General features: G+C 38.9%; 1 protein-coding gene across 6 annotated transcripts in view; it reads left to right on the forward strand.

Annotated features, from left to right (window-relative positions):
- Positions 1-14,811, forward strand: part of PDE1C (phosphodiesterase 1C) — a 300,480-nt gene that overhangs the window by 211,128 nt on the left and 74,541 nt on the right. For all 6 annotated transcript variants that reach the window (XM_069859824.1, XM_069859830.1, XM_069859827.1 and 3 more), the window contains one exon: positions 14,135-14,248. In XM_069859824.1, the coding sequence (XP_069715925.1) occupies positions 14,135-14,248 (114 nt within the window). The remainder of the gene's footprint in view (positions 1-14,134; positions 14,249-14,811) is intronic.

The following is a 14,811-nucleotide window of genomic DNA, read 5'->3' on the forward strand; positions in this document are numbered from 1 at the left end:
ATTGCTCTCTACAACTACCTGAAAGGAGGTTGTAGAGAGGAGGGTGCTGGCCTCTTCTTCCAAGTGACAGGGGACAGGACAAGAGGGAATGGCCTCAAGCTCCGCCAGGGGAGGTTTAGGCTGAACGTTAGGAAAAAATTCTTTACAGAAAGGGTCATTGGGCACTGGAACAGGCTGCCCAGGGAGGTGGTTGATTCACCTTCCCTGGAGGTGTTTAAGGCACGGGTGGATGAGGTGCTGAGGGATATGGTTTAGTGTTTGATGGGAACAGTTGGACTCGATGATCCGGTGGGTCTCTTCCAACCTGGTTATTCTGTGATTCTGTGAAAGTATCTACTATTCCTTCTTTTTCAAATGGTTGAATTAGGCATATGTGGTCAGATCAGTAGTCTGGTTTTACTCAGTTTACCAAAAAATTTTTTGGTCCTTTAGATCCAGTAAATTCCATATAAGAATATTACTCAGCTATTAAAGTTTAGGATTTTTAAGGAATGAGTGAAGTCTGCTGGGAAGCATCAGGATTTTCACATCCCAAATCAATAAAGTCTTCCAGTTCTGGTCAGAGACCAGCATCTTCTCCTGACAGTTCTCCTACAGTGTAGAACCCAGCTCATGTTAACTCATAGTTGCAAAAATGACTTTGTAGGCTGAAAGCCATGTGATAATGATGTGCTTTTCCCCAATTTCCTACTTCAGGTTCAAAATGCATTTTTAAGATCTTAAAACTTAAATTTTAACTTTTCTTAAGCTCTTTACTTGGCAACTTAGAATAATTCTTCACTTGCAGTGATTCATATCAGTGTCACTGCATTTAACCACTGGTTGATTAAGCCTTTTTTATTCTCACTGATGTAAGTGTAGGCTTAGCCATAGTGTCTTGCCCTCTGGTTTGCGGTAAGTGTACAACAAATATAATCATGCTCTAGCTTTGTTTATGTGTTTTTCAGTGGAACAAAATGAAAAAACATCATTCCAGATGCTCATCCAAACCTTACTGAAAAACTGTAGGAAAATGGATCCTGTTCAGATCTGCCATTTCCACCTCTGACTTGAGGTGTTTCTGAGTTGTTATGTTTAGCATGTGGTGTGGCAGGGGAGGTTAGAATGATGACTATTGGTAGTATAAATGGTTCAAAATTTGGAAAAGGCAGGCTGGGCATGCCTTCAAATGTTTTGGTCCATTAGATGAAAATCAAAATAATCTTTGATAATTCAGCAACTTGCACAAATTTCTTGTTCTCTGTAATGCTCAGCATGATTGTTTTGAAACAATTGGCTGTCCTGACACACATCCCTTCACTTTCATCTGATGCTCCCACATTGTAACCATTTGACACAGCATTTCTCTCTTCATTCCCAGACAGAAGGTCCTAAGAAGCTTCTTAGCCAGAGTGCACCTCTCAGCATCTGTGTTGTGGCCATCTAAGCGCTATAACATTTAAGAAAATGAATGGCAAAATAAACCAGCTTTGAACAGCTTCAGTATCTGTTTGTCCCATTTTACATTATTTATATTGTGCATTCATTAACATAATGCAGAAATAGGCCTCGGGAAGGTCAAGCAAAGCAAATCAATGAGGTGCTGCTAGTGAAAATTCAAATAATTGTGGTGGACCCCAAACTGAGGGTGAGGGAGGAAAATAGGAAGGAAAGGGAATGATAAGTAGAGACAAGATAGTATTGGTGCCAAGATTTCAAGCTAATCCATACCTATTGTGCCTGTTTAGCAATACTGGGGGAATGAAAAATTACCAAGAAAAATATGAAAACATTTATCTGCAAAAGGATCATTTGTGAGCTAGTACTTCCTTCAGTCAGAGCCTGAGCAAGAGAGTATTTGGGTATTGCAGCAGTGAGTACAGCTGAAGTGCTCTGTGCCTCTACAGCAGGAAAGCAACACTAATTGGTTCTTTAGGTATCTGCATCTTCAGCCTCATCACACTCCTGCATGGCATGTGGAATCCAAAACTGCATGCAGGTAATGGAGATGGGAGATATGTGCCCTTGTAAGCATGATAATAATATACATTAGAAGTTCATTTTAATAAATGATCTTTAGAAACTTCTTGTTCTTTGCTGCATCTTTTCCTTATTGTCACTATTCAAAGACATTTTTAGTGCTGCTTCTTTTTCTAACCTTCAGTTATTTCAAACAGGTGTTTGTAAGTGCTTTTTTTGTGTTCCATTGAGGGTGTGCAGGAAATCTTGGTTGATTTATTTTTTTCCTTCTTACATGAGCAGCCATGAATTAAAATATTGCCTACTATTTACCATTTTGTCAGCTGCAGAGAATTTTCTTTTCACAATTTTTAGTGCAAACTTTGCATTGTTTCATTTCTACTAGCTAATCTGCTTCAGAGAGGGTGATTTCTCAACTATGTGCTTCAAATTTGACTAACTGCAGTTTTGACCCATCAGGTTACAGAATATGTATTTCATGGAATCTTGAGTTTTTTCCATAATATTTGCAATTGGTAAGTTGGACCATCTGAAGCAGTCATTCTAACTCCTTTTTTATGGCTCAATAAGGGACAAGTGTGTTATTGCAATAAACATAGGGTAAGAGACCACCAAGAAAAATGCATGTTATATTCTTAAGGTAAACTTCTTGGGATGCGTGCATAGCCTTTTCCAGTTCAGCTTTTATAATCTCAGAGAAATGGGCATGGCTCAGAAATATGCTTTTACCTGACCTTGCTTTAACCATCAGTGCTACAGTGGCCAGATTGTTCTTTCAGGATAAGTCCAGTTCCTGTGCATATTAGCAAACATACAGATTTGAAAGGCTGGTAGTGGTTAGCCATAGTTCATCTGGATCTCTTAGCCAGGCTGGTAACTAAAGTAAACAAGGAAGCAGTCTGCTATGCAAAGTCCAAACTACCAGGGATCAATAAAGACCACTGTGTGGAGAACTATTCCAAACCATTTGCATTTCAAAAAACATGGCAAGAACCCTATCTAGACTATTTTTTGTTACAGTTAGTGGTTTGGCAACCTCCAACTTTCATTTCGTAATTGCCTCTTCTTGTCATTTCTTTCCACAGGATACGGTTCTCTTGATAATGTCCAGGTAGTTCAAAATTCCTGGCATGGCAAATACCTAGCTCAACACCTTCATCATGTGCACCTAAAAGATTTAAACAGCCTTGGGTTTGCAACCTTTAGCAAAAGACAAGGGAATGTTTACTGCTGGCTTTGGGAATGCTTCCTTCAAAATACAGATAATTAAGGGTAGCAAGAATGGACTTGTTTTGTAGAAATACAGACTACACAACTTGCAGCCACGAAGAGAGAAATGATTTTGCCATTTAATGCAAACTTTGTGGGAGAATAACAGCTTGTTTTTAACAATATTTATTAAAGGAGTAAATTGAGAAAGTCATATTAAGTATCTGAGCTAACAAATGCACATGCTAGTATTACCTGAGAAACACGGTAAACTGAACTTTCATACTGATTTCTTCAGGCTACAAAAAGTGCATAACAGAGCATTAATAAAGTAATGTTTTAGTATTGACTTAGCTATTTTTTTCTGATTTTGATACCAGCATATCAGCTGTGTAAATAACATCAGTCAACTAGCTCTGTAATATTCCTGGTAAGTACGTGGTCCCGAATGGAAATCCGAGAAAGAAAACTGTGGATCCAAATCTTAAATGTGGAAAAAGCCTCAGTGCCTTGGTATCCAAAAATCCCCCAAGGAAGTGTATAAGCCTTTAAATATAAAGGAAATGGTTGAAGTTTTTTACTGAGAAATCTGATTATTTGCCATTTATGCCTATTTAGAACAAAATCTGAAATGTTCTTTTTAAATGAGTTACCTCTGTTCACAGCAAAAATCGTAGTTAGCAGCTGTGTAAAATGTATCGTTCATGAGAAAATGGTTTCTAAATCCAGATATATATAGAATCATAGAATCATAGAATAACCAGGTTGGAAGAGACCCACCGGATCATCGAGTCCAACCATTCCTATCAAAGGAATGCCTTCATCCAGGTCATTGATAAAGACATTGAACAGGGCTGGACCCAGCACTGAGCCCTGGGGAACCCCACTTGTCACTGGCCTCCAACTGGATTTAACACCATTTACCACCACTCTCTGGGCCCAGAATAGATATAGAATATATATAGCACAATATATATATAATATATATAGCACAAAATCTTTGGCTAAATTATCAGCAGGCCTGTCTCTAGCAAGGCCAGTAATTATGACTTCAAGACCATGCAGCTGGCTTAGGGATCTAGAGGAACATAGGGATCTTTTACAGTAAGCAGAAGTTTGCCAAATCCAAACCTAGCAGAGAGTGGCCTTATGGGAATTTGCCATTGACCTGTGCCATGACCCTCCCCATACCATAAGTGAGATGTAGGCTTCATCTAGGTCTCAGGAAGGTGATGGCTGAAGGTGGTCTGAAAGGAAGCAGCCTGGGGAACACTTCTCCTGCCTTTGCCTATTGATCATTTCTGAAGACTAGACAGGGACTTATTCCACAGGGAATGACTTTAAACTGGAGGGGTGATGATTTAGACTAGACATTAGAAAGACATTCTTCACAATGAGGGTGGTGAGACACGAACAGTTTGCCCAGGGAAGCTGTGGATGGCCCCTCCCTGGAACTGTTCAAGGACAGGTTGGGTGGGGCCTTGAGCAGCTTCATCTTATGGGAGGTGTCCCTGCCCATGGCAGAGGGAATGCAACTGTATGATCTTTAAGGTCCCTTTCAAACCAAACCATTCTATGACTCCTGCCTGAACTTGACACTGCAATTGGACTATGATCTGCACATGCCTAACTACCCTGTGGGTTCCTAAAAGCTGTTCTGGAGAGTAATTGATTTTAGGAACTGCAAAGAATGAGATAATTGTAGACTTTCTGCCTGTGGATGTATTAATGGTAACAGATGGGTGAGAATTAAGGTTACAATGAAATATTTTGAAATTATGTGTTGAACTTCTCCCCGATCTCTGCAGTGAGCATTAAGTAAAGAATCAGCATGGAGCTCTGACATTCAGATCTGCACAAAGCAATCTGCTAGCATCATTTGGAAGAATGACCTTGTTCAAGGACCCAGAAATGTGATAATTGTGGTTTCAAAAAAAAAGATTCCATCTATATAAAACAAAGGGGAATGTGTCATTGGATGCATCAACAAAACTGTTAGTTAACTCAAATGTGAATTTAGATGGTTCATTTCAGGTATCTGTTTTTAAAGATGCAAATGAAAAATTGTTAGATTTGTGGCTGACGTTATAACTGAAATTGTTTTTTATAAAAGACACTAGTGATTTGGAAGGGCTTAATTCTGGGAAGCTCCATTTGCTGTCTTTAAATCAAATTTTCAATAAATTACGTAATCGTATGGCTTCCCCAAAAAACTAATTCATGTCAAAAAGAAGTAGTCTACCAAAAGGAAAGCTTACTTTGGAAAATACCAGTTAGAAGATTGCTAGTATGAAACCATAATATTGCAGCCTTTCTTTCTCTCCTACATCTGAAATTTACCCTTGTTCAGCTCTGAATTTATACAGTAAAGTCATCTCACTTCATCTTAGCTGTCTGCAACAACCCTGACTGTCTAAGCTCATCTTTTAGCTTATTTCTGTCATTAGTGGGGGAAGGAGGACACATCAAAAAGGAAGTGCATCCTTTCCTGAGGAAATATATGACAGGTAGCTTTTGAAAGTAACTCATCCTGGCTATCCATCTCCAGAGACTTTCATGAGCATCAGTGCACCTGTTTTCCATAAAAAGCTAGTTAGGCGAGGTGGTTGACTTGAATGAAAAAAAGGAAAATACTTCTAATGATCTCACCACCAAAGACTCTGATATAAAAATTTTGCCCACATCAAGCCTTTTTACTGCATATATTTTCTGACCCAGTTCCCAAAGTTCAGAATCCAAAGAGGAGAGTGTGTGCGCATAAGAAGAAAGTACACCCTTTAGAAGTTTTCTATAGCAGTAGAGATGTTGACAAGTTTAAGTCAAAGGATTTGGTGCTGAGGAATCACATAGGCTGTTGTGCTATTGAAAGTCCTCCAGTAAGCCAAAGTTTGCTAATGTTTTGGGCATATGACTTCGGTTCCTGTAATAAGAAGGAAGTAATTTTTGATTGTGAAGTGAAAATATAACCTATACATGATTTCACTTATAATTGGCTAATGGGATAAAAAGGTTATTTGACTTAAGGTGAGCAGAAACAAGCCACTCATCATCCTGCCAAGGTCACTACACTTACTGCATTTTCATGCTCTAAATAAAACAAAATTAATTGATAATTTCAGTTATTTATTTCATTTTTATATTCAAAAGAGGGAAGATGTTTCAGGAAACATAAGAAAGGCAAAACAGTTACTTGGGAAATAGTTTGTAACTTCTTTGGATTAATAAATGCCAGTATAGCTCTGAATACTCCTTTTCAGCTATCGCTCCTTGGATACAGATGTTTTTTCTTCTTCTGAATTTTGTCACTTGCCTTTTTCTGTACAAAAGCAGTGAGAGAAGATAAATATCCAGTCCAATACAAATCCATTGAGTCACAGACATGCAGCATTGAGTTATGCACAGCAGTGTGCCTAAGAAGGCCGATAGCATCTTGCCTTGTATCAGAAACAGTGTGGTCACCGGTACTAGGGACATGATCATCTCCCTGTACCTGGCATTAGTAAGACTGCACCTCAAATCCTGTGTTCAGTTTTGGGCCCCTTTGTTCAAGAAAGACATTGGGGTAGTGGAGTGTGTCCAGAGTAGGACAACAAAGCTGGTAAAGGGTCTAGAGCACAAGTTTTGTGAGAAGCGGCTGAGGAAGCTGGGGTTGTTTAGTCTGGAGAAAAGGAGGATGAGGGGAGACCTTTTCTCTCTTTTCAGCTATCTGAAAGGAGGTTGTAGTGGGGTGGGTGTTACTATAGAACAAGAAGAAATAGTCTCACGCTGCACTGAGGAGGCTTAGACTGGATATTAGGAAATACTTCTTTACTGAAATTGTTGTCAAGCATTGGAACAGGCTGCTCAGGGAAGTGGTTGAGGCATCATCCCTGGATGTATTCAAAAGACGTGTACATGTGGTGCTGAGGGGCACGTTTTAGTGGTGTCTTGGCAGTGCTAGTTTAACGTTTGGACTCAATAATCTTAAAGGTCTTTTCCCACCTAAATTGTTTTGTGACTCTATGATTTTTGGTTGTGTTTTGAGGATTACTGCTGAAGCTGGTTTTCTAAGTTATGTCTTTTCCTTAGTGGTTTGCACTTGCTATATATACAGAGCCTTAGACTATGATGTGGCAGAATGAATCGTATCTGCTGACTGTTGTGAAAAGCCACGATGAGCTCCTGGATTACCCTCCGTGTGTGCTGTACCCCTCCTACTAACCCACTAATTGAATGGAGCGTCAAAGGGTCTGCAGTGCAAACTGTGGAGACATCTGTCCATCCAGCTGACTGAAATTGTTGCACATGTGCATTATGTGATGTAACCATGTGTGGTCTGCTCTGGATACTTTTGGGCAGTATTTAATATCCTGTACATTTGCTTTGCAGCTTCTTTACACCCCAGCAGACAGATTAATACTGTCACGGGGCATCTGGCAAGCCTTCTATGTGTTGTCTGATTAGCTGATCTGCACATGATCTCTAACTCTGGTATGTCCCCAGAATATCAAATTTATTGAGTTTGTGCATTACAGTGATATAGCAGATGCACAACTATTTCTGTGTTGAAATGAGTTATAAATATAGTTCACTGCACAATGAACATCTATTTCTCAAACTTATTCATGACTTTCCTATCAGTAATTATGTTGGTTTTCTAGAGAAGTGTAAGGAATGTAAATCAGGAGGCAAGGGGTTGTCTGTCAGTTCAGTAGATGTTTGTCTTTACAGTCTGCAAGGGCAACCCTTAGTCTTTTTGTGTGTGTAAACTGAAGCTGACATCTATGCAATCAGTTCTACTTCTGATTATTATTTGAATTTCTAAAGCTTGTGGTTGATTTTATTTATTTTGATTTTTTTTTAGAAAAGAAATTTGAGCTGGCTATCAAAAGGATATTATTGCAAATGAGCTGTCTTTGAAATCATTCTCTTGGGTTTTCATTATATAAGGGTAATTTGACTAACAAAAAGCCACAATAAACACAGGCTAATAGTAGAAAGTGCTTCTTATTCATGTCCCCAGAGTCAAAGTGACAAGAATTTGCTAAATCTGAAGGTGTTCCTCACCAGTGTCTAATTGTAATTATATTCTTTTTGTCTGCAGAAAACTGATGAAAGGCTTTATTGTAACTGGGATCAATCTCAATGTGTGCCAGTTTTTGCTCATGAACATCTGTGATGAACAGGACCATAAACAGTATGTCCCATACTGAAGTTAATGCTGGCAGTATTTTAGGGAATATTTTGTGTATCTACGCATTAATTGTGTCAAGATTATTAGAAATGTTTTCTTAGATGAATGTAGCAGCCTACGTTCTTATCCAATATGCAATTAAAACATGCTTTAAAAGTGTGCCCACTTCCATTGAAAGATGGTGACATTTGAAACTGAAGGAAACGCCTGAATAGCACAAAATTACTTCATAAGAACAGAGAGAGACTAAGAGAGCAACTTTAATTTCTTAGGGCATGTTTTACAGAAGCCTTTATGTTTACACGGACCCCAAATCTGTTTGCTTATGGAGTGCAGTGTCAGAATTACATTGAATGCAATGTAATATTGTGTCCTTAAGAAAACATTTATGAAAATTTTAACAGCTGATTCCAAAGCCTTGGAAATCTGAGGAATAGCAAGAACAAATTCTTTTCTGGGATATGAAACCTGGTGTTTTGTTGCATACACCCATTTTTGCTAGGTGTTCATGAAATTTTCTTCTCCATACAAAAGTTTGTTTCTTGTACAATATGTTCTTGGTACCTCAGTAAAATTCTCACAAAAGAGTGAGAAAGGACATTCTCATGTATAGCTGTATCTGTGGAATGATTTAGTGTTAGGAAAAGATTTTCTCTGTGTGTATGAACTACATACATCTTTGAAAGGAAGTAAGAACATCACATCTTTTCTGGGGTTATTGCAGCAATAACTCATTTTAGCTATCTGTGTCACTATTAGTCAGAGTGGAAGAAGTTCTAATGTTGCTCAAATCTCTTAAAGTTTTTCAGAACATTTTCATATTTTGCAGAAAGACAAATCAAAAGTCTTTCTTGGTGTGGACCACATCTACCTTCCACACCCACTCCTCCTCAGATGAAAGTCAGGAAACTTTGGATTATTTCTTCCAGCCTATGTCTGTAGCAAAGTTTCAGACTCACCATCCAGGTGAATAATCCACTTATAAGGACTTTCTGGCCCAGGCTACATATCCTTTCTTCCATCAAGCTGTTCTTTAGGACAAACCTACCAAAGATGATTTCCTCAGTCTATCACCTGAGCTCTGGGTTCTCCAATTTCAGTACTTGTTAAAAGGCACCAAATGACAGTCACTTCAGCCTAGGGTTCCCCTCTCTGGTGAGGGTCTTCCTGATGTGGGCAGGGCTTAGCTTTGATAAGAAATTCCACTGCAGGCTTTTCTAATTGAATTTGTATCAGACTTAGCAGAAGCTTGTAAACAGCTTTTGATCTCAAAGAATTAGTGACAACTGATGAAAGAACTCTCAAGAAAGTACTTTACAAGTTCTATACTGCTGTGTTCAATAGCTTGCCCACTTTTCCAAGCTGTAATGAAAAATCTCTCTGCTTTCTACAAACCACACCTGTGAAGTGGTAGGCTATCATGTTCAAAACAACATATTAATCAGATTCTGCTGTCAATATCATGCAATTTACCTGTTACTTTCAAGAGTAATGCAGGGATAAATATTCCATCCTTGATAATCTGTAATGATACTAGAAAATATTTTTTTTCTAAATTTTTAGTGTGCATTCGAAGTAGTTTTTACCTCAGTTGGCCCAATGGTATGAGAATGATTCTTGGAGGAAAAGGTTAAGTTGTACTGTTGGAAACGTGTGGTGAATCACACTTATAAAGGTTTGAAAATAGAGGTGGAGACTAGCTGTGCAGCTTTTCAGAATTTACACGGACTGAAGGAACTTGCCTCAAGTATTGAGACAATCCATGTGCTTTGCATGTTAATTGAAGCTGACTGGTATCCAGCCTGTGGTGGTGTTAATCTTCTTTGCAGTGGTATGTAATGCTATTTTTTTAAAAAATCGACAATATAAAAACAAGCCCTCTAGCTAAGGAGATAAATATTTGTACACAGATACTGTTTTATTTATAACAGAGAGGAGAATGCTTGGAGCAGTTGCTCAGGAATTTTACATTTCAGGAACCCACTGAAAACAGCTTCACTTCTTCCTGTTATTCAGTTTGGATCTAGGGTAGCTTTGGATCTTTGAGCTGTGTAACTTACAGGGACTGAGTTCAGTTGCCCAGGCTCTAGTAATTTGCTTTCTGTCTCCCTGAACCTTATGACAGCTGGTGCTTTAGGGAAACATTAAAAAGAGCAGGAGTGGGGCTATGGAACAGCATACACTTTGGACAACCCCTTACCTTCATTAAGAACCTAAATCACCTGCTTTACACAAATATATTGGTCCACTGAATTCAGTGGGATTATTTGTAGATACTCTCAGGGGTTTTCACAGTGGGTGCAGGTGGATATTTTTCTTTCAAAGGGCAGTGCAGGAGACTGTATTCTGAAAATGGCACTTTTTCAAGACTTTACACCTACTTGAGCTCCCTGTAGGGTCAGACAAAGTTCAAATGCATAATGTTGCTCAGGACTAGGCTTTTCATTTGGGCAGTTAAGGAATTATTGCAAGGACTAAAATGTTAAATAATTACACAGGAATAAAGGTTTCAGACTTTTTCCATAATATTTGGCACACATTCACAGAGAATTTGCAGACAGGAGAAATAGCTTCTCTTGGTAATTTCATTAAGAAAGGCGTTAGCTATATCTTAATATCATTAAACAACTAGCTTTAGAGCTAATCTTGTGTGACTAACCAACTCTTTGTAACTGCTATGCTGATGACCATAATCTGAGAAACTTTTGGCTGGCCTACATCCTGGCTGACTTGTGGAATGTGGTCTTCAAACAGCTTACTTCTGGACGGAGATCTCTTTACACACAGGAATTGTCTGCTTCTCCTAGAACTAACAGAATAACAAAATAACCAGTTTGGAAGAGATCCACCGGATCATTGAGTCCAACCATTCCCATCAAACACTAAACCATGCCCCTTAGCACCTCGTCCACCCGTGCCTTAAACACCTCCAGGGAAGATGACTCAACCACCTCCCTGGGCAGCCTGTTCCAGTTTCCAATGACCCTTTCTGTGAAAATTTTTTTCCTAATGTCCAGCCTAAATCTCCCCTGGCAGAGCTTGAGGCCATTCCCTCTTGTTCTGTCCCCTGTCACTTGGGAGAAGAGGCCAGCACCCTCCTCTCCACAACCTCCTTTCCGGCAGTTATAGAGAGCAATGAGGTCACCCCTCAGCCTCCTCTTCTCCAGGCTAAACAACCCCAGCTCTCTCAGCTGTTCCTCATAAGGCCTGTTCTCCAGCCCCTTCACCAGCTTTGTTGCTCTTCTCTGGACTCGCTCCAGAACCTCAACATCCTTCTTGTGGTGAGGGGGCCAGAACTGAACACAGTATTCAAGGAGCGGTCTCACCAGTGCTGAGGACAGAGGGAGAATAATCTCCCTGGACCTGCTGGTCACACCATTTCTGATACAAGCCAAGATGCCATTGGCCTTCTTGGCCACCTGGGCACACTGCTGGCTCATGTTCACTCACTGTCAACCAACACCCCCAGGTCCCTCTCTTCCAGGCAGCTTTCTAGACAGACTTCTCCCAGTCTGTAGCACTGCACAGGGTTGTTGTGCCCCAAGTGCAGGACCCGGCACTTGGCCTTGTTAAACCTCATGCCATTGGACTCTGTCCAGTGGTCCAGCCTGTTCAGATCCCTTTGCAGAGCCTCCCTACCCTCTATGGGCTTCAGTGGAAGTAAATCTGGTAGACCTGTGCAAATTTTTAGTTCTGAACTTGAAAGAAAAGGGAAAAAATTAAAACAGGAGCAATTAAAATTTAGGGTTTGATCAGCTTATAATGAACTTTATAAAACATAACAGAATGCAACGTCCTTTGCTTTAATACAGGCTCCTAAAAATAAAACATGTTAATAATTTGTGGTAATGTTTTTATTTCGGTCAAAAATTTGATTGAATTCTGGAATTACTTTGCCACCCTGAAACAGAATTTTTCAGCCAATAAATTTCCTGGATATCCTCCAGTGAGGCAGCCTGGCCTCATCCTATTGAAAAAACAAATAGAGATGCATGGAATGCATTAGAGACAAACTACCACCAGGTTTTTATTTGGTAAAGGTAAGTGGTAGCAGCTGCTGTGACGCAATGAATCAGAAATAGTTATAGATAATGGATGATACAACAAGGAGTAATTTTTTTCGTGTAAGAGTGGCTGATCTTGTGACAAGGTTTTATTACAAAAACTATACTTATGTTTTTCCAAATGATTGATGCATGCATTACTCTGCATAATCTTCTTTGATGATGAATGCTGGTGCCATGAAGCAGCCATTACTCACTGTGCTATTATTGAACATGAATTTTGAATGACTTGTGGCAAAGAGCTGCTGGGTACTTTAATCAATTAAATAAGAATCAGAAAGAGCCAGGATAATGTTCCTCCTGCAATATGAGCTCCCGTGGCTTATGTCTGGTAACTAGTTAAGGGGACACATCTCTGGACTCCCCATACACGGGATGAAGGAAGGAAGAGAAAAATGAAGCAATGTTTACTGTTTGGACAGGAAAGTTGTTCCGTTTTTTTCTCTTCCTGTGTTTCTGCATTGGCAAGAAAATCTGGGAATGGGTAGGAGGAAGCAATGATTTGGCTCAAGGGTAGAGGTGAATTCATCTTCCACATGTACCTCAAGGCTGGTATCAAGCTGAAAGGTGGGGGAGCACCTTTCTCTGCTCATCAAACATAATGTGCTTCTGCTCTCACCTGGTGGTGCAGTTGCACAGAAGAGGTGTGTAGGGGCACCATGTTTCTTTTTCCAGGGGGGTGAGATCACCCCATGGATTTCCCAAGCTGGGTTCCAAGACTGGAGGGAAATCTGTTGGCATAGCTGAATGCTCTCCACATAGTTTACAGAGATGAGAAACTTATTTAACTGAGATACTCACAACAATGTTTTAATATGTCAAATCTTTATCCCATTATCCTTTTAAAAGAATGATGATTTTCTTCTTCTAATTGTAAGCATGTGTATTCTTGGATTGTTTCAATCATTTAGATTTTACTCTTTATTTTCACATTTTCTTCTTGTCTTTCTTCCCTTTTTTGTTTTTTTTTCTAATTTGCCACTGGAAATAGCATGAAAGAGAGGAAAAGAGAAAAGAAAATTGCACAAATAGATCATTTGGTTTTGACACAGGGTACATTTTGTGCACAAATTTTTGTTTTCAGAAAGTCTGACCTCACCCTCAATGATAATAATAACAACCTGCAAAAAAGCTTCAATGAGTTCTCTATAATGTAGCTGGGAATGTCTAAGAATGACTTCTTGATCTAATGACAATCATAGTATTTCCTGACTGTGTATAGAGAGTCTGCAATAGTACTTCTAAATATACTCTAATACAATTTTGCATAAGTGTACATCAGTCATCATAAATGGCTGATGTTTGCCAACAGATAATATTCAAGAAGTTACTCTTTTATGGCTGGAATGAAGTTGCCCTCTCTTAGCTCCTGTGTTAAATTTCAAATGATTTCTATTTTCTATTTTAATTTATTAATTTATTAATTTATTAATTTATTATTAATTCTAATTTTCTATTTTAATTTATTTCAGTATGAGTAGGGGACAGTCATAACTCGCTGACTTATTTGAGCCTAAATATAACGTGATGTTTGCCTGGCATCATTGTGACTGATCTTTGAAAAGTGATTTTTGTTGATTTCTTGGATACGGTCTAAAGAACCTTGTAGATTTCCAAAAGCTTCCACCTGCCAATTTTGTATGCATGCTAAATCCAGTTTTCAGCTGACACTCACTCTCAAACGTATTTCTGTTTGTACTAGTCTGATTTCTCTTTTCCTTTTCTCTAGGTTGCGGTCTTTGGTAAAACAATTAGAGAGAGGGGAGGCTTCAGTTGTAGACCTAAAGAAGAATTTGGAATATGCGGCAACTGTTCTTGAGTCAGTATACATTGATGAAACTAGGTGAGTTATATACAGATGTCAGCACTCCTCTTACATCTGGGACCAGCAACACAAAACTGTAATTTACATGTCAGTTGAGAAAGTTGTTTTAGCCAAGATTTAGTGCTCACAGACAGTATGTTTATAATCATTAAAATATTGGATTCTGTGTAGATCTTCAATCCTTGGTCTAAAAGCTTCTTTAAGTTTCATGGGGCAGGGAAGGAGGTCAAAAGCAATCACAAATTTAACAGATATTCTCTTGGAGAAATGTTTTCATAATAATTATGTCCTACTTTTTCCGAAAGTTTCTGAATTCCAACTCCTCTATCTGCTTGAATAGTGTTAAATCTTTTTACTTGTATCATATATTTGAAATTTAAAAAAAAAAAATTACTCAAGGTCATAATAGAGGTAGACTGGTAAGATGTTGCAGAGGAGTTCCCCACTCTGCTGTTATATGCCATTTCCCTAGTGCTAAATGAACCTGTAGAATCACCTCAGACAACCAGAATGGGAAAAGGGACAGTTTTATAAGACTAACTGGGAAGTTGGGCATTAACATAAATGATCTTCAAGGGGCA

The sequence above is a fragment of the Phaenicophaeus curvirostris genome, chromosome 6 (genome assembly GCF_032191515.1).
Source record: "Phaenicophaeus curvirostris isolate KB17595 chromosome 6, BPBGC_Pcur_1.0, whole genome shotgun sequence".
NCBI classification, from domain to species: Eukaryota; Metazoa; Chordata; class Aves; order Cuculiformes; family Cuculidae; genus Phaenicophaeus; species Phaenicophaeus curvirostris.